The sequence below is a fragment of the Cylas formicarius genome, unplaced genomic scaffold (assembly GCF_029955315.1).
Source record: "Cylas formicarius isolate icCylForm1 unplaced genomic scaffold, icCylForm1.1 PGA_scaffold_9__14_contigs__length_23061073, whole genome shotgun sequence".
Classification (NCBI taxonomy): domain Eukaryota; kingdom Metazoa; phylum Arthropoda; class Insecta; order Coleoptera; family Brentidae; genus Cylas; species Cylas formicarius.
In genome coordinates, this window is record NW_026844365.1 from 3,191,042 (window position 1) to 3,212,368 (window position 21,327).

A 21,327-nucleotide genomic window follows, 5' to 3' on the forward strand; every position below is an offset into this window, starting at 1 on the left:
AGCAAAAGAAGTCGTTGGAAGAGCAAAGGAAATCGTGTCTGCAATACGGAGGCCACGGGGAGAAGATTTCGAAGGAAATGGAACATGATATATATGGGGGACAGAAGAAAACATGGAATCTACTGGGGAATAGCAGAAAACCAATAAATGAACACAATGTAACGTACCAGCACAGGAACGGCAAAGAAATTGGGCAATAAAATCCCTGTGGCAACGGGCAACAGACAAGGGGATATTCTAAGCCCAATCTTGTTCAATATCATAATGGACGAAATCATAAACAAAGTAAAGGAAGCCGGGAGAGGATACCGGATGGGAGACAAAGAAATAAAAATCATATGCTATGCTGACGACGCAGTAATCATCTCGGAAGACCTACATAAATCCCACCAAATAGCGAAAACGTACAACATGCAAATATCCCCAAAAAAAATCTTACAATATCTAAAAAACCGAACAAATGATTTCCTTCAAATATCTAGAGACGAACATAATAAGTGATAGAAACCTAAAGAATGAAGTAAAAGTCCAAACAACAAAGGCAACATTAATTTGGCGATATAAATATATGAGTAATGGGAAATAAACTTAGGATATATAAAACATGCTGACATATGCAATAGAAACTAGAACGGAGACATAATCACTAAACGGTTCTTAAGAACAACGGAAATGCGAACCCTTAGATAAATTAGATGGGCAAGGAGTGACAGATTAGCTGATCGACCACCTAAAAGATGGCATGAAAGCTTGACCCAATTCTAACGTAAGAAGAAGAAGAAGAAGAATACGTATCGATCGTCTCTCGCAGAAGACTGGACAATATAGAGGTTACGGTTTAAAAAATTTCAAAACAAACCTGCTCCTCATCGGGAACGGACCCCCGCCGTTTAATATTGCTCAAAAAAAACTCTGCTTGTCCCCCGTGGTCGGCGAAACCGGACAAATTCCCGATCCCGTTTCGTTTAATTAATTTTATTTCTGGTAGTGGAGGGAGAGCGTTGCCGTCCCATTAACCCCGCTTGCCCAAATTTAAAAGGAATTTATTGCAGTTGCCCGACTTGCGGCGTCCGCGTGCGGAATTCGGTATTAATATCCGGATTTATCGCAGCGCCGCGCGGCCCGAAAAGCCGACCGATCTGAACCCCATCGGGAAAATCGATCGCGCGGTTTTCGGGGTGCGGGAGCGTGCAGCTTTTTAATTTCTTCTGTGTCGACGGGACGAAAATCCGCCTGGGGCGTAATTTAAAACACGCTAATGAGAATTTAAAAACAGACGCCTGTTCTCTCTCTCTCTCTCTTGATCGCTCGCGCTCTACCAGTTAACGAGGTCTTCCCTCTTGTCACCCTTTTCTCGACGACGATATTTTCTCGAATCGGATTTACTGTTTTAATTCAAAATGTTTTTCCTAAAGTAATAATGATAAAAATTCATATGTAGAATCGCGTCGAGATCTTCCAATCAACGATCCCCATGGAATTAGGCTAACAACGAAACTTGAAATCATAGAACGATGGAAGGAATACTGTGAGAATCTGACGGCTTCAGAAGATAGGGACGCGCAGGACGAGGAGCTAGAAGTTATGTAGGAACGCGAATCACCTATACTAAAATCTTAGCTAGAATCGGCTTTGCGCAAACCTAATAGTCGCAAATTCCCGGATACGGAATACGGTCGAAGAATTACCTTTTAGGCAAGGGTTGTGTAGGAAGGAAAAAGTGTAGGAAGAGAAGACTATGGAACATTTTGATAAAGATGGGGGTCCCGAAACATCTCGTATACATTATAAAAGCTCTATATGACAAGAACTGAGCACACAAGGGCAATTCTCAACAGGATTGAACGGGGGGAGAGGCGTTAGACAGGGTTGCATTCTTTCCCCACTTCTCTTTAATATTTACGGAGAATCATGAGAAGGGCGGATGACGGAGTCTCTATTGGCAGGAAGAAAGAGTCACACTACGATATGCGGATGACCCCATAGTTCTGGCTGGTTTGAACTCCTTCAACGTGTGAAAGCTGCCAGATTGGAATCAGACCTATGTCTAAATAGGGCCAAATGCTGTCTGCTGCTGTGGATAGACCTCACACAGTCCCAATACGACTTCGACAAATTCATGATATAGAAACCAGGGACACTGTCCCCGCCGCCATGGAAAACAAACGGCTTCCGTTTACGTCACAACGCAATATATATTTGTCCAGTTATTGGGTCCATTAATCCGTTTTGGCAATTTAGTCTAAATTTCCGGCGCGGCGTTCCATTTATACCGGACAGCGATAAATATTAATATAACAATTAGTTTTCTGTCCAAGCAGTTAATCCGTCGATCGCGATATCGGACGTCCCGTTGCAATAGCGTATGTTTTATGTGTGTCCCGGGCAAATATTTAAAACGTTCGATGTCGACGCGACGCCCTCCGTCCGTTTGCATATCAATACCATGGGGTGGTGGGGGATTTGGATGCCACTTTTATCCCATCGCTGTCATAAAACGAATTGCTTTATCACAGCGTAATTTTGACAACGGCGGTTTATGTTGAGCGTCGGTTTTTCCGACATTATATCTATGACACCTTTGGCTATGACAATGGCGTCGGTTCGCGATTAATCACGCCTCCGGCGGTGTTAGGTTCGCGACGTGTGTTAACAAGTAAAGCACGTCGCCTGGTTTGACGTTTATGAACGACCGGCCGAATTATTTTCGTCAGGGCTCCGGTTTCGGCCCGTAACGAGGTTTGGGGAGCTAATGCTCCTCGGGTAATTTTCATTAGAAAAATTGATTTCCCGCGCTACTTTCTAGCGCCCGTTTCGGGTTAATAAATGACCGCGATGGGTTTTCCATGAATAAGATGCGATCCGCGCGGCGACAGTCGATCCGAATTTCCATAAAACGTTCGTTAGCGGGCACGGAGAATACGGAAAACGCCGAAGGTAAAACGATCGGATGGTATTTTGTGCCGGGACGCGAGAATAATTATAAGTTGGTGACGAAGGTGCTCCACAACTCAACGGGTTTCGATGTCCAATTCTTCGTCGGCCATTTTTGATACCGAGTTTTCGAGATTTACGTCGAGTGCGTATGGAAAACAGTTTCCTTTGCTCCTTTTCGACAGTCCGCGGCGTGCATAATATATTTAAAAACGGCCGTGGTCGAACCTCGCCGTCCATCTTTTTTGAAACAGGATAAGTGTCCGAATTTTGAAGCTATTGGAATTGGAAGGGTTGGGGGTCATTTATCGAAAACCGTTTACGCTGTGGAAAAAGTTATTTGATGAAAAGATTCAGAAAATCCAGTGCGATAATTTTTTTATTATTGGTAATTTTCGAAAAATTGCAGGGTGTGTCCGGTACTCGCAGAAAAACTGAAAATTGATTTCTCGTTTTAATAAAAATTGGTCAATTTGTCTTACACGGCAATATATCCCGTAAAGAGAGCTAAAATTGTTGTATTTAAGGTTTTCAACTATTGTACAGGGTGTTCCGTGATATATAAGAAATTGATTAGGTGTCCTAAATTTGTAGGTATTGACTTCTAACTTATCAGAGGTCCATACCTCAACCTTGACGCGATGACGCCATTTACTATTACGACGTACTGCACGGATTCAGAAAACAAGTATTTTCTCGAAAACCATTTACTCTATTCGAACATTGTTTGAATTATATATAGGGTGTGCGGTTTATGGGAAAAAAATCTAAAAGATCTTAGAAATTCCCATTTTTGTTGGTAAATTAATGCCGATAAATGAAAAACTGTTAAAAATGGGACAATTTGATTTGGACAGTTTCGTAAACTGTGTTGAGGGAGAGTTTTAGTTTTCGGCTATAATACAGGGTGTGCGAGATATTTGAAAAATATAATTTTAAGTCGCAATTATCAGTACAAATTTTAATATTTACCAAAGTTTGCTGTAACTTTGAAAGATATACAGGGTGCATGGACAACTAAATTACATCGATTTTGCGAAAGTGCCATTGTGGTCCGCAGGAGCACGATCTTGCCCCGCCCACCGACGATTTTTCGAAAGCAATCTTGTTACTTTTGTTTCATTAGAGACACGGAGTTTTATTCACACGCTAAATATTTGAGGATCAATAACTTATTCTTAATTTATTTCCGTATACACTATGTTCAACTTATCGGTGATCGAACTAAATATCGAAACTTCCTCGTGCCGTTCACAAAACTCGAAATCGACGCCGCGCCTTCGAAATTCGCATATTTTAACAGTCTAAACTAAAGTTTAACGCCCATTAAAAGTCAAACTTTAAACGAAACTGTTTGCGAAACATTAACCCGTTTAATCCGGGAAACGATTCCGATACGCGCAAAAAACCTCCGGACGATTGTTCCGGGGCGTGTAGGGCGAGGGAAAATCGCCGTTCGATTCCGGGATAAGCGAGCCATTTGCCAAATTAAATACAAACACTTCGATCGGTCGTCTCGCGTTCGGCAACCGTCCTTTTATTTCCCGACCGACTGCAACAGGCATCTCAATCGGGACGTTTTGCTTTTAAGTCGGATTAAAAACGTGGAACGTTGCCGGTTCGCTCAATGTACATTTTCCTAACGAACAAAAACTAAACCCACCTGAGGACGAAGAGGACGAAATAATCGAAAACACACTTTCTATATCTATTTACTAGCAAGCGTATTGTTTAGAAGTTGCCCGGAAGTTGCAATGAACGACAAATATTATTATAAATATATTATTATAAATTATAAGTATTTCTGATATCCTGTATTAAGAACGAACCGAAACTTGATCAAGAATTGATAGTAACAAGTTGCTCTTATTTAACTCGATACGGTTTAAACGGCACCAAATATTCGACACACTCTTTAGCTTTCTCGCTAAGCTTAGTCTTGTTATCTGCTGTTAGAGATCTAGATGGAGTGCGTATGGCGGAATTGACACTTGTACGCGCGAAGGTAAACTTATTAAAAACGAATCTGTCCGACAGTGGCGCCCGGTAAGAGATTAAACCTGGGTCTCTATTTCGGTCATCAGTCTAGCCGACATTACTTATTTAAGCTCAGGGATTATCGTTATTCCGTACCGAATTCAACTCGGGACGGCCTATGTAATGTTATCAGTGTAGCGAGGATCGCTCTGGGGTTTATAATTGACGCTGAAAAGCGGCGATTAAATTTTCAGCGGAGTACTGAGTGCTTTTCGACTCGACGGATCCCAACGGTCTCCGTGTGCCACCGCCAGGTAAACATTCGGACAGTCAAGAACCAATTTAAACAACCCCGATAGAGAAATTGGAGGAAAAAATTGAAATTCTTTAGTGTCGCCGTGGCCCGCTGTCCCCAACATTCCGTTCGAATATGTGTCTCGGATGATAATAACTCCCCGGGACTTATCCCGGGGGAGAGTTCTCTAATAAATAACGGCGGGGCGGCGGCGTAGGGGGCTGGGGTATGATATTATCTCGAGCGCGTGACCCGCTTACCAGTCGGACGCTCCCGGCGTCACTTATCCGGCCCCGTCGCCGGGCGTATTGCCCCCTTTGCAAATATATTTTGACGGGGGCTTTTTATTATATATATTCCTCGTCTCTTCGTTCTTATCGGCTTTTGTTTTCGATGAACTCGGAGAACGGAGGCACGAGGTTCGGGAAATCCAGAGAGCACTTTTCTCGTACTAAACAAATCATAAAAATGAGAATAAGGGCGGAGGGGCGGGACCCCATTTCCCGTTTCGTATTTATGGAACGTCAAGAACGGCCTTGCCCTTCACATATCGAGTTCCCGTGTCTTAAACGCGAAATCGCCCGGGGACCGTTTAGTATTGATCGGGATCGAGCCCCAGATTTTGGCTTTGTTGAACAATTTATGAAAATTTTGTCAGATAATTCAGATTATTTAAAAAAATTATTTGTAAACGCTACCTTGTCAATTGGAACAAAAAGTTGAACACTGTGTTGTTCCCATGTCGACTACAAGTAGAGTTCTTAATCAGGCTTTGGAAAGCAGAGATTACTCCGGCATAGTCCTATGCGATCATTCGAAAGCGTTTGACTGTGTCTGGCATCCTGCTCTTCTGAGTAAATTGCAAAGGTATGGTGCGGATCCCTCGTCGGTTGGATTCCTTCAAAGTTATCTTTTCAAGAGGAGGCAGATCGTGGTCCTGAATGGAAAATCATCACAGATTAGAGTTGTTGAACGTGGAGTACCCCAAGGATCCATTATGGGCCCTCTTCTATTCTTGATCTGTATAAACGATCTGCCTGAGCATGTTGCTGACATTGTAAATTGTTCCATGATGATACTACCTTTTCTTGTCGAAGTCATTCTGAGAACGACTTGCTGCACAGGACGGAGGGGGTCCAGTAAGGCGCTAGTGATTGATTTCGTGCTAACAAACTTAACTTAAATGAATCAAAATCACAAAAAAATTTATTCTATTTAGGCGAGAATTGGGGTTCTGCTTGATTCGAAATTGGCTTTGCCTTTGTGAGAAGCACTCCAGGGTGGTGTACTTGTCGCGCGGTTTGGTCGGCAAGGTCTCTCAATGTATAGTCAGGATCTTCAAATATTAATTGTTCTATGTTATTATACTATTAGGCATGAAAGTATACTAAAAGCAAACAGGATCGATATCCCCTTCGTATTAATGTTTGCGACCATCTCACCATAAACAGAAACGATATGTTGATTAACTACTCATGAATTGCAAAGACTACAAATTATAAGAATGCATATGCACCTAAATTCTTCAATCTATTGCCTCTAGATAGAGACAATTCTCTATTAAGGTCAAATCGCTTCTGCTGGATGGGGCCTATTACTCATTTGATGACTTTTTTACCAATTTTAATAATTGTTAGCTTTTTCTGTGTTATGTCGCGGTGCCTTTGTAATTACGCATGTAGATTTTCCTCAATATTTTTGCTGACTTGTGTAAAACCGTAGGGTTATTAACGCCAATAAATTATTATTATCATTATTACAACACAACCTAAAATTGGTGCAGAACTGGCATTAATTACTAAGTTTTCAAACTTGATTCGATCAATCCCTTCTTCTTCGGCTTCCAGTTTGAACCGTATTTATTCTTTTTACAGGGTGAACTCATGAATCTCTCTTTTTCTCGATTTCGTCTACTTGACAATTCGTATTCCACTAGAGACAAGTTGAGAACGCCCTTTGTTAACTAGAGTTCTGGTTCGTCCCCAATTAAAAACGAACCCCACTCCTCTACACCCCTCGTTGAGGCGATTTGGGGATCAATTTGTCTTTGCGTTCGTCCAATCCCCGATATACGTAATATTACGTTTCAAAGGAGCAACGGATACCAAAACGTGCGGTGATTTTCCGTAGGTCCGGCCCTGGACTAGCCCGCACCGGCAAATTCTAATTGGCGGGCCGATCACTATCATGATTTACGTCCGCGTATCAATAACTCACGGCCGAGCTCATCCGCGTCGGAGTGTGATTTGTGCGCGGTTTCCAGATTGTGACTGCCTCCATGTTAGTGTAGTCGCGGCGTTGCCAAATGCCTCAAACCGGATATTACCCGGAGAACTTGTAACGGCTTCAATTTGTCATTGGCTACTTCGACTTATATTTCTCACATGTAGGTTAATGACGCTCAGAGATTACCTATCGAATTATTCTCACAATTACACTCTGTCTTAATCATCAAAACTATTGGTGTTGCTAATTATTCTTCACCACTTCATTCTGTTCAAACACTTGGTGAAACTTCATCGGTCTTTTGTTTGTAGCATCTCGTAGTTTTCGAGGATTAAACCGGATTGAAAGCATATAGAAGTTGCGGAACGTCGTTCTGTTGGTAGTATTTTGCTTGGACGTCCCCACCATTACAGCTTAGGCTGGATTAAAGCTAGCCAACCTAGCACCTGGCACTCTTCACCGCCACCCACGATCATCAGGCGTAAGTTTCACAATTTATTTCACGCGTTGCAAGTTATATTGAACACCGCAACCCATTATTTTGTTTTGTAGGGTTTTTTTTTTTGGTTTTGGTACAGGTTTTTGCTTGTTGGTCTAGTTTTGGTTTCAAATTTGATACCGGGTTCCCCAGTTCCGGTTCATTTGGATTGATGCAAGTGATTTGAATTCTGCAACCCAAGTATTACCGAGTCTTCAAGTTAGGGGTTTTTCATTGCATCTGCAGCTCGGTTCCGGGCATTGCAGTGCATATTTCCTCGTCCAAGAGTGATAAGCATTCATGCCTATCCCTTCAACATTGAGTGATATGATTGTCAGATTTGGCTCTGAAAAGAGCCCTTTTTCCATGGTTTCGATCTGATCGCAATCAGACAGGCGAAAAGGGAACTACAAATAGAATGGAACTCAATCAGACTGCAACACTGCCCAGACCCAGTCTATTTAGGTGTTACATTAGACCGCTCCCTAACGTTCAGAAAACATATCGATAAAAGCAAGGCCAAAGTCAACACCAGAAACGGCATTCTCCGGAAACTGACTAATGCTCGATGGGGGGCAGACCCTAACGTCCTGCGCTCCTCGGCCCTCGCACTGTGCTACTCCGCAGCCGAGTATGCATCCCCCGTATGGGAGAGATCATCACATGGCCATAGACTGGACCCTGTCCTGCATGACACGTGTAGATTAAATAACCGGATGCCTGAAACCCACCAACCTTGATCAGCTTTACATGCTAGCCGGAATTGCACCACCGCAATTACGTAGGAAACCCCTAGCCGTGGCCGAACGAAGCAGACAATGTGAAGACCCCAGACATCCTCTGTACCAATATATTCCGGCAGCGGCTTTATGCAATCTACACAGCGCCTCACAGCCTCTAAAACTGCTACCAAGGAGACAAAATGGGAACAGCGCCTAGCAATCAACGACATCCTAACCTGGAATATAAAAGAAAAACTTCCTGCAGGCTCTGACTTAGACTGGGGTACCTGGAAAACCCTCAACCGACTCCGGTGCCAAATGGGGAGATCCAAGAACAACCTCCTGAAATGGGGATAGACAATGGAGCACCTTCTAGCGTGTCAATCCCTACACACCCCATGTACCATCCGGGACCTTTGGACGTGCAATGAAAATGCTGTGAAATGCGCCAGACACTGGAGTGATATATGAACAATATCTAATAATTTCTAGTCATAAGTTGTAGTCAGACACGATTAATTAAATAAATAAATGCCTATCCCATTGGCTGGTGAACCTGTAGGCAGTATACAGAACAGCTGTCCTAGAGCTTGCCCCACTCGTTCGTTGCTGGTAGCTGGAGGATCACAGATAAGCCCATTTTATTTATGTTTCGGTTAATTTTATGACTATTGAATAGTCAATTCTAGGGTTTGCAGGGATGTGATAACCCGTAGGTCCTTGGGTTATGCCTACGTAAAGTAGCTCAGGATGCGAACGGAACCAGCAAAGGCTATGGTTTTGTTCATTTTGAAACTGAAGAAACTACAAATAAGTCTATTGAAAAAGTAAATGGAATGTTACTGAACGGAAATAAAGTTTACGTTGGCCGTTTTATCCCCGCCCAAGAAAGGGAGAAGGAACTTGGAGAAAAAGCCAAATTGTTCACAAATGTTTATGTAAAAAATAGCCGTTTTTGAGTTACCGAGACAAGGAAAACTCGAGCTATGTGAAGATTTTAATGTCAGTCCAACACAATCGGACGCCATCGTCAAAAAAGTTTCCAATCAGGACAACAGCGCCCGATATTATTTCGGAAACGAAAATCCAACTTGTACCATACACACGGACACACATATAGATCCCGGCGTTTCTGTTAATGAAAAGTTTGCCCCCGGGAGAGCGGTCCAACTTTGCGATTGTTCCCGTGCTCCTTCGGGGATTGTTTTAATGCTATTACTGGCCGGAATTGAATCGAGTCTCCCCCCCCCCCCCGCCGACAGAAAGGATTTCTTTCTTTGTTTTATTGTCTCGCGTGAACCTATCCATTTTATAAATTCGACTTTTATCCCACGCGAAGGCCCCTTTTACAAAAATAACTCTCGCGTAATAAACGCACTCGTTCGGAGTCACAGACGCAGAAATTTTGATGCGATTCAAAAGGCGAACGACCGGAAACCACGGATAAAGAGAGAGGGAGAGAGCAATACGCTTCGAGCTCTAATAACGATGTTGAAGGTTCGGCTATTATCGGAAAAGCCGCACTAATGACGGCAAAGCTTTACCGTCCACGGGATATTTCTCGATGACATTATATACAAAGGAAACCGGACAAGGCGTCCCCCTTCTGTTGGAAAAACGAATAATAATAATAATAAAAGTGTCTATTTTTATCCACCCCTCTTCTTCTTCAAGTGCCAAATTCTTCTCTATTTTGTGCTTTTTATTTTACTTAGAGTCCAAACCAGTCCAGTCTCTGATGTTCTTGTATTCCTAACATTCTGCGATACACCCACATCTCAAACGCTTCCAGCTTATTCATGGTGCTTACTTTCAATGTTCACGACTCAATATCGTAAAGAAGTGTGAAGTGTACATAACATTTGACCAAGTAATGTCTTGTGTGAACGCTTAGACTGTTATCGCATCTTTAGGAAATTTGTTCTTGCCATTTCGATACTTGCTCTCATTTTTACACTGATTCAACTGCCCCAATATCTGAACTTCGAGACTCATGCTGTTGGTGTTCCATCTACAGTTATGTTCGTGTTTTGGTTTGGATTTTTTTGTGTTTATCTTATCTAGCAGTCTTTGTAGACCTGTTGTCACCAATCATAACTGTGTCATTGGCGTATATCAAGTTGTTCAACAATCTACCATTTACCTTTATGCCGTCTTCTGATTCCTCCTCCTCCTGATTCAAAAGCATAGGACTCAGCACACACCTTTGTCTAACTCCACGTTTTATAGGTACCGTCGTTATTTCTAGTTTTACTGACGCTACTTGATGTTCATTCAGCTTTTGGATAACTTTGAAATCTTGGGAGTCTAGGCCTCTACCTTTAAAACTTTTGTGTAATTCCTTCATCAGGGCTCCACATTTCTGCAGATGTACTGACGGGGCGAACAAGGCTTCTCTAGTCCCTAGTTCATCACGGAATCCCATTTGCTGCTCGCCTATATCTTGTTCATATTTTTGTCGAATTCGGTTGTGTATTACCTTCAACAACAATTTCAAAGTTTGACTCGTTAGACTAGTTAAACGAAAGTCTAAGAGTTGTACTAAAATTTTTAATTTATTTCCGTTAATTAGTTTCATTAGTGTAATGTACTTAGAGCTATTTCGATCTCAGAGCTCAGTATGTCTGGACCGTGTTCTGTTTGTATTTTAGTATGGGAAGATGGTTTTCTGTCGTCAAACTGTCTCTTCCAATGTTTGCTTATTTCTCGTTTGTTTTTATCGTCCACGTCGTGGTACATGCTTGATTTTTGTAATTTCCGGTGACTTCTTTGTGGGGGTTAATCAAATTGTGTTTGTGGCTAAACTCTTCAATATCTTGACATTTTTTCAGCATCCGTAATTATTTGGCTTCTCTAATTTTATTTCTAATTAGATTGTGGGTATTTTTATATTTTTGTTGGTTAGTTTCTTTTTGTATCGACCCAAACTAAACTGCTATGTGGCATTATGTATCCAATCTTGATATCCAAAATAGCCAAATTTACAGGACACGTGATGATACAAACACATCCTGTACATGAATTTTAAATTATTTTTGTCTTAGAGGTGACTGATACCAAACGTAAGACAGTTGAGAGAACACTAGACTCGTGCACAGCTTAACGTTAAATCCTTGAGTCGATCCCAATTTCTGAGGACTGGTCGCCGATGATACGCTCTCTTCGATTTGCAATGAAGGCTTTCAAATTAAAACCATATCTGCAAGAAGCATGAAATTTTGGTATTTGTCCCTAAAACTTTGTATATTGTATCGCCATATATATCAAGCGATTTAAGGATTAATAACTCAATTTTCAAACATTTTGCACCTACGTCACTGTTCTGCCGGAGCAGCGATATGTAGATTCCCATAAGGAAGGTCCGAGCATGGCGGGAACTGAATCAGTTCAAGGTCGTTCGTCTGGCGTCTGGCTGTGAAATTAGCACATTGCTAACCGAAGTCATACGACAATAATAAAAATCTGGAAATTGCTGTCTAAACTACTGAGACATTTCCGAAATTGCACAGGGTAGCAGGTCGAATAATTTGTAGGCCCCTGGTATGAACGAAGACTCGCCGATTCCTTCAAAGGGCGGCAAACCCTTTCGCCAACACAAAAAACGCGACCCGGCTAATAAGAGCGGCCTGCCCAAACAGATTATAAGTTAATCTGGGGCTAATGGGACCCCAAAAACAGCGTCCGGGGGGGGGTCAACGACAGGCTTTGATCCGGTTTCGGGGAGACAACCTTTCGAATGCAAATCGAAATCACTACGAACGACGACGTTCCGCGGCGGTCGGGATGCCCCAGGATCATCACAGACCTCGCGTTTCGGCGTCAAAGGTAAACTACACAGGGAAGGCCGAACTACGCTTCGTCACTGGTAACATAACGACAAGCTGGAACCTCAAATTAGCGCGAAAGGTTTCGTATCGCCCCCCCCGCCCCCCAAGAAAAAATCATCCGTAAATGCGGGGCGAAATAGAATTCCATAACGGGAGTTGAGCGCTACTCCATTTGCTAAATGAAAATCTACGCCCGCGGGTCAGCCGAGCCGGACCCTTTAATATCGTTAAATTGTAGCATGAATATGCATCGGGGGGCTGGGGGGATTTACCGAAAGGAAAACGTTGCAGGGGGCTTAAAATTCGCAATTTGTATGTATATTTGCCTACACACGTGACCCCCTCCAACCGAATTAAAAAGTAACGGGGGGCGGTCGGGGGCCGTTACACGACGTTACGGGTGGCGGCCGCAGTATCAAGGAGGCCTCGGCAATAAAACCCCGCCCCGTTGCCCGTTGCGAAACAAATCCCGGAATAATAAAAACCGAAATTATTTCAATTAAAATGCACGTAAAAATGAACAAAACAAGTATGAGCGAGCGCCCGGATGTAAATTGGGGCTGCCCTCCACCGACGCGAAATATTTTTAAATATTTAAATTTCTTCCGGTTCCCCGGGAACGCGATGGTTTTTTTTCCGGCTTTGCGATTTTTTAATCTTTGCATCGGGCCAATCTTATTCGCAATTACGTTCCGCGGGGCCGCAGTCGGAGCGCCAGATCCGTATCGCGCGATTCGAAAGCGACAGTTCCGCAATAGGCCATTAATTTAAAATATTAAGCTTTGTAATACTAAATTACAAATATTCGTGTTTTAATTTGAAGTTCTAAGACTTATAACTGATAATTTTACCAACATCAAATTTCAAAATTTCCTTTTATAACTTGAAATTTTACTATAAATGTCATTAAAATTTTATAATTTTTTGTTGCAACTGGGAAGTTGCTGCCTATTACTTGAAATTTTACCACTTATAACACAACATTTTATAAATTTCTGTTTCAGTTGGAAATTTTATGATGAGTATGACTTCAAATTTTACCACTAATAAATTGAGATTTAAAATTTCAAAATAAATAGGAACTAAAAGTTCAGATTTGTCGAAACAATTGTCTTGTCAAAGTATATAAATTCGTGAAAATCTGAACTTTTGGTTCTTATTTATTTTGATAAATGGATTTTCATCATGTAAAAGCCTCCTCAGCCTAAATTTTATAATATATTGTTGCTACCGAAAATTTACTACGCATTACTTGAAATTTTAAGACTTATTATACATTTTATAAATTTCTTTTTCAGTTGGAAATTTCATGATGAGTATAAGTTTTAAAATTTTACGTTTTCTCTTCAAATTTTACAATTTAAAACTTGAGACTTTAAAATTTCTTATTATAACTTGAAGTTATACGATTTATAACAGGATTTTTTTTATAATTTGCCATTGCGACTTATAACTGAATTTTTTTCTACTTGTAGCACTAAATTTTAAAATTTCCTATTATAACGTGAATTTTGGCAATTTTAGGAGAGTTTCCCACGTATCATTCTAAATTTTATAATTTCCTGCTGTAAGTGAAAATTGACTACTTAACTTAACTTACTTAAACTTAAAATTTTACTATTTATAAGTACAACTAATAAATTTTTTTGTTTGGTCTTGAAAATTTACGACTTATAACTCGAGATTTTAAAGTTTCTTATTATAACTTGAAATTTTACGACTTATAACAGAATTTTTTTGTAACTTGCAGTTGTAACTAGAAATTTGAAACTTATAACTGAAAATCATACTACATGTTACTTGAAATTCTACAACTTTAAAATTTATAAGTACAACTAATAATTTTTTTTTGTCTTGAAATTTTACGATTTATAACTCGAGATTTTAAAATTTCGTATTACAACTTGAAATTTTACAACTTATATCAGGATTTTTTTTTATAACTTGCGGTTGCAACTAGAAATTTGAAACTTATAACTGAAAATCATACTACATGTTACTTGAAATTCTACAACTTTAAGATTTATAAATACAACTAATAAAATTTTATTTTTTGTCTTGAAATTTTACGATTTATAACTCGAGATTTTAAAATTTCGTATTACAACTTGAAATTTTACAACTTATATCATAATTTTTTTTATAACTTGCGGTTGCAACTAGAAATTTGAAACCTATAACTGAAAATCATACTACATGTTACTTGAAATTCTACAACTTTAAGATTTATAAGTACCACTAATAAAATTTTGTATTTTGTCTTGAAATTTTACGACTTATAACTCGAGATTTATAAGTTCGAATTATAACTTGAAATTTTACGACTTATATTAGGATTTTTTTATCACTTGCGGTTCTAACTAGAAATTTAAAACTTATAACTGAAAATCATACTATATGTTACTTGAAATTCTAGAACTTTAAGATTTATAAGTACAACTAATAAAATTTTGTGTTTTGTCTTGAAATTTTACGATTTATAACTCGAGATTTTAAAATTTTGTATTATAACTTGAAATTTTACGACTTATATCACGATCTTTTTTATAATTTGCAGTTGTAACTAGAAATATACAACTGAAAATTATACTACATGTTACTTGAAATTCTACAAATTATAATACAAAATTTTACAATTTTCTGTATAACTTTTAAAATTTTGTGATTTGTGTTGAAATTTCACCACTTAGAACTGAAAATTTTGCGACGGATATCACCAAATTTTAAAATTTCCTATTATTTTCCTATTTCCTAAATTGAAATTTTATAGTTTACATGAGGAAAGTCACTTCCAATTTTATAATTTGCTATTGCAATTCGAAGTTTATGACTTATAACGCAAAATTTATAATTTCCAGTTTCTATTGGAAATATTGGAAAACCTACAAGTCTAAATTTTATACATTTATCTTGAAATATTACTGCTTATAACTCGATATTTTAAAACTAAAGTATAATACAGTGTACCTCGTCAGCGGTTGACATCTTCGAAGCGATTGGCGTAAAAAAATAACAAGTTGCTAAGGGTTTTTCGACGACGAAATGGGGTTTGTGACAGCAATATTAGAGATGTTTTTTATATTATATTAAGCTTCTCATGCTCATTTGTGGGTAAAAGTGAAATTTACCAGTTGAAATACAAAGTTTCAAAATTTCGATGCAAACGCGAAATTTTACGGCAAAATTCTTAAAGACCAAAACTGTCACCGAATTTAGCCCGCATTTCGCGTCCCCTTTTGTACACCGAATCGGCCGCTTAACCGGAAGCCATCTAAAATCAGAACCGTCATCAACCTTAAACGTAACTGCCGCAAATAAAACACAATTATCTCGCAGTCGTCCTCAAACTTTATGCCGGGCAAAAACTTTTACGACCCCCTCCCACTCTGAAACCTCCGCGTTGCAACTTTAACGCTCACCCCGCTCCCCCCTCCCGGTTTAAGTAGACGTCAATTAAGGGATCGCGTTCGTTTTTACTGTCGTTTAAAATTACACGATGACGTTTTAGATCATTTTATATACTCTCGATTGTCTTTTGTCCGCAGATGTGCCCTCGCCGGCTTGTTCGCTGGTAAAATACGCGGGCTTCGCTGAGGTGCTCCATACCGACTTGGGAGTGTCCTGGACCCCGCTGGATTTCGCCCAAGTCTTCATAACACGAATGAGGTCAGTTCGCGCTCTGTTAACAGCTTGTACTAGTCCTTAATCAACTTCCATGAATACGTTATAAGCGTCGCTGTAGAATTTATGCGTTATCGCGACGTCGGCGATGTTTAATACATTAAATTTCGGGCAACTTCTTGCGGCCGAGCCGAGTTGCAAAGTTCGCCCGTAGGGGGCGTGGGTCTCTGCGGCCGTTGATAGTCATAAATGTCTGCTGTGGTATACATTAGACGTGGTAAAGGATATAAACGCCGAACATTATCACTTGGCAATGTTTCAAAGCAAACGTTTAAAACATTTATGGTCATTTGTTCATTCTAAAAATAGAACCACTACAATGCCCTTAATGAAACATAACGATTGGACTTATTGATCCTTATCGTTGATAAATTTGAAATTTATTTCCAAAATGTTGCCGTTGTGAGTTTGGGATCATAAGATGTCTATCGGAGGACGGGAGATTGTGAATTTACCTCTAGTACTCTGGAGGTATGGTCTGTTCATAGATATAGGAAAGTGACCAATTGGTTTTGAATGGGATTATCCAAGGATGGCCATTAACATACAATTCAGGTAAAATTGTTGTCCCTAATAGAAAATAATTTTATACCTACCTGTGTTGAATATTCTTTGGTTTGGTATACTACTTAGTTTAAGTTTATTAGTAATCATTCTTATTTCGTGTGAAATACAGTGTGTGCGAATTAAGCAAAACATGTGCGAGTCTAGTATATCTCAGGAGATGCTCCCGCCAAATGTAGAAAACAAGCATCTTTAGGCCACATCGACGAACATTCCAACATCAACTGTATGGAAAAGTGTGAATAATCCCAATTCAGCGAGGACAAAAGAAGCGATGTTGACAATAAGATATAATACGCAAACATCCAAAACTACATGTATAACAACGACATTTGTTCTCACGAAGATTATACCAAAAAGCAATTAATTGAGGTTCTACAAAGCCTGAACCTACAAAAGGATGTGATAATTATCTAGGGCATACAGTTACCACTGTATATTTAATCCCATTGAACCTGTTTGGCACCAATTGAAATCTGCAATTCGTCGAAACAATGTTTTTCCCAGTTGTTAACTCCAATGTCCTCAAACTTATAGAAACCGAAGTTTTTAACATCCCTCCACAAAGTTGGGCAAATTCTGTTAAACATATAGAAAAAGCTGAACAATCGTATATGCCAAGGTATTCGATTAAATTTGGATTTCGTACGTAGGCAATATTTCTCTAAAAATCGTATTTGAATCAGAGAAAGTAGGGAGTCGAATAAAATTCGTTGCTTCAGGAGCACCACAAGACTCTAATATTGGTCCTCTACTGTTCCTTAGGAACTTAATGATAATTTTTGCTGCTATTTGTCGAAGATTAACTGATTTTTGTTGAACCGAAAAATTTAAAATTATTAATTAATATACTACTGAGGAGTCTTATTGAAAGTTTATAAAGCACTCTTTTGAAATAATGTTTTATTTCATATGAAATTCTAGTAACAAGTTTTGATACTCACAGCTTAAACTTGTTAACTGGTTGATGACGCGGCAACCTGAAAGGCAGCACTTTTAAGACCAACCTGACATTTTATTCTGTCGTGAGCATTGCACAACTTAAAAGTGCTTTCCACTGTGTGGATTTAATGTTCTTAGTGTTTAGTCAATGTATTAATGCGTGTAATCCAGCGTGTGCAGACCCTTCCCTTATGAAGGCATCCTTTAGGATTTTGGAATAATGTCCACGATTGTTGTAAGCTGGCCGAATGACCGTATGTAGTAGTGGCCGTTAGAAGAAAGGAAGAAGAAGAACCTGACATTTGGTTGTTATTTACATATGAGCAGTCGCTGACCGGCGTTTCATCTTCGGTCTTTTAAATAACAATTCGACGTGTAAGCGGAGGTGAGGACGGGCGACAGACGCTATGCGCATAAAGACATAATTCGCCGCGCATGTTTTATTCATTTCTCGCTTTCCGCGGCCATAGTTCGACCATAACATTATGCAAACGCGATTCCATTACGGCCACCATTCTGCCGGCCTTTTGTGTCGAGGTTTTATTTACTTTGCAACCCCGAACGCTGGGTTTCACCTGGGCGGGATATGAAAACATTCCTTTACAGTCGGAAAAATTTCAATTTTCAAGAAGGACTTCCGCGATTTTTGTTAAGCCCAATGGGAGAAGCTTAAACAAAAACTGACGCCCTAAGGGGCGGAACTGAAATGAGGACTTCGCCACAAATATTAGGGGAAGTCCCGCCCATCAGTCCCTTCGATTACCACCTCTTAGGAGCGACTTTCGTTTTTAGGGCACGGCCTCTTTAAGCCACGCCTTCGGTAAAAAGTTAAACATGTCCTCTATCCACCATTGCACAGTTATTTCTTGTTACTTTCGAAAATCGATTAAATCGAATTTTTCGAAAGTATCTGCGCTCGTAGAAAATTTTTATATCTCGGTAACGGTAAGTCCTACGGGATCGCCGTTCGTACAGAAATGATCAGCGCCGAAAAGAAAAAAAAAATTTTCTCTCCGTTCTCCGTTCTAGTCTTTTGGTTTTTCCTAAATAACTTTCGAACCGTTGAAGCTACAAACTAGAAACTTGCCCTTCTTTTTAACCCTCCACGAGGCACATAAGCTTATAAGAAATGGCCCTGATCCGACTCCGGTATCCATCTTCTTTTCGCGATTTTCGACTGTTTTTTGGACTTTGCTATGAAACACGATAAGTGTCCGAATGGAGCAATCGACTTCATATTTGGCACATCTATGCAGCTTTGCCCCGTGACGGACCATATTGAAAATGGGAAGGCTGGAGGGTTGGAAAGTATTTAAAAAAAAATTAAGGGTCTACACAAAAGACTATTTTTCAAAAACCGTTTGCAAAACCGAAAAAATTCTTGAACCGAAGACGCAGAGGTAAATGGGGGGTCCACTTGACGTGATCTTACCCAAGTTCAATCTCATTCACTGGGCAGACTCGTTGTCAAAACTTAATAGGTTGTATCTCCTGGTTGAGATGTCTTGCGATATCATTGAATCTTCATTTGCGTCTCGTTGTTGGCTTTCTTTAAATCTGCGCAGTAGTGACGTTTTAAATGAATGGCGGTCAGTTCCATTAAACTTTATTTTGAAATTTTCTTTGCAAATACGGTAATCGAATATTGATTTCAGATTTCTCGTTAGTTGAATCCACGTGTGTCCATTCATTATCTTTGAATTCGTATAATTACAAAAACTAATTAGTCTTTCTGTTCACTTTTACTCGACCGTAATTTTCTTTACAGCTAAAGGTGCAGCGGGACGGCAAACATTCGCGATAACAGACAAAGAGACTAGGTCGCTTTAAATAAGGTTTACAGCATCCCACGGCGTGCGTCGTATCAATCAAATTTGCGCGGGTTGGCCGCGAGATGTCGCGACGCCCGGCGACTTTTATACGACCCGAAGAGAAATGGTGCGGCGAGCGTGATTAATCGCGAAGGAGGGGGGACGGAAAATAAAACCGGCACACTAATTGTTCCCCTACGAAGATGAATGATGCCCCCGCTTTTGATTCATGTTTATTTCCGGCATCGCGCGTGACGGATAAACTTTTCCGCGTTTGCCGATCTTTCCAAACTCTGCCGCCGGAAACTCGAACTTTGACAAATGACGGACCCGCCAAGTTTTCTAATTACTCCGCGGGCTTTGTCGAGAAGTTTCGTCGCTCTGTGAAGGACACGCTTTACCGGACGCTCGCCGCAGCTCATTGTTTGTCGCCGACGTCCGAACTAAAAGCCAACCTACGAAACAAGATTACATCGGATTTTGAATGAAATTAAGGACTCGCCCGGGATTATGACCGGGAAAACTAACTTACTATCGAGTTACGATGTTTGCCGACGTTTAACGAGCGACAACGGGCGGGGTGATTAGCGCAAGATCTAGTTAGGTTTTAATGAAGCCGACTCGATACAGGGTGTCTTAAAACACCCTGTATATTTTGACATTTTTTGAATTCTTGGTTAATAATCACTTAATAATCACGCGGAACGGTCTCTAAGATGACGCACTACTCTATCTCTTTGACAGATGCGCCTCAGCTTATACAAGGTGTGCCAAATAGGCGGTGCCGTTTTGGCGAATTCAATTAACAAAATCCCAAGATTTGCAAATCGAACACCCTATATTGTTATCCAGATATCAATTCTAGGACAAAAAATAAGGTAATTTTTGTCTTATATTCGAATTCGAATATAAGATTACTTATATATTAAAAATTCAACAAGAATTGATAAGATTGATACAAAAAGTAAGTCAAATTTAAATATAATTACAAACTTACATTATTTTTTGGATAAAAATACAGGGTGTTCCATTTGAAAATCTTGAGATCTTGTTAATTGAATACGCTAAAACGGCACCACCTATTTGGAACACCCTATATAAGCCGAGGCGCATCTGTCAAACTGATTGAGTACTGCATCATCTCCTTAGTCTATGGTCAAATTTTCGTTGCAATAGCTGGATCAGCAGCGTCACACTACTATTTTATATGGGGCAATTAAAATATGAAAAAAAAACTCATAACCTTAATTTCTGCCTAAACTATGCAAAATTCTAATAGGAATTCTTTAAGAAGGTGAGCTTTATTTTAACCAAAGATTCAAAAAATGTCGAAGTATGGAGGGAATTTAATTTAAAATAACAAACATGATGTCGGGCACACTTTTGGGCCACCCTGTATCAACTAAACTAAATCTTCAAGAGAGTCCAAGAAACTTTTTTACGAAACTTTTTTTTCGTATCTCCTATGAGCTTCCAGATCTTATAGTGGATCGTTTTATTTGGCACGCGGAGTACGTCTTTGTACTCCTAACTGGAGATTTATTAGCTGAGAGAGAGGTGCGGGTCCCGGATATATTAGCGGGCGAGTGATTAGTGTCTCCCGAACGTGCATCGTCGGTAGATTATTAGTTATGCGTACGGTTTCCGTGATTAACGATCAGGGACCGTCGAAACCCTAGAGGTAATTGGTTCGGCGCGACGACAGATGTTCCCGCATCGATTTCGGCTCGGCGGCGGTTTTTGCACTTCGTCCGCTAAAGAAACCCGCAAACGCTCCCATCTCCTAATCCCACTTCTGACCGCTACGCCCGGATACACCGGCAGCGATAAGTAGCGACCGATAAGGGCTACGGGACCGCAATAATTCAAT

General features: G+C 40.1%; 1 protein-coding gene across 2 annotated transcripts in view; it reads left to right on the plus strand.

The window, feature by feature from the left end:
* LOC132707418 (uncharacterized) overlaps nucleotides 1–21,327 on the plus strand; it is a 71,037-nt gene that overhangs the window by 18,744 nt on the left and 30,966 nt on the right. For both annotated transcript variants that reach the window (XM_060679267.1, XM_060679266.1), the window contains exon 3: nucleotides 16,005–16,125. In XM_060679267.1, the coding sequence (XP_060535250.1) occupies nucleotides 16,005–16,125 (121 nt within the window). The remainder of the gene's footprint in view (nucleotides 1–16,004; nucleotides 16,126–21,327) is intronic.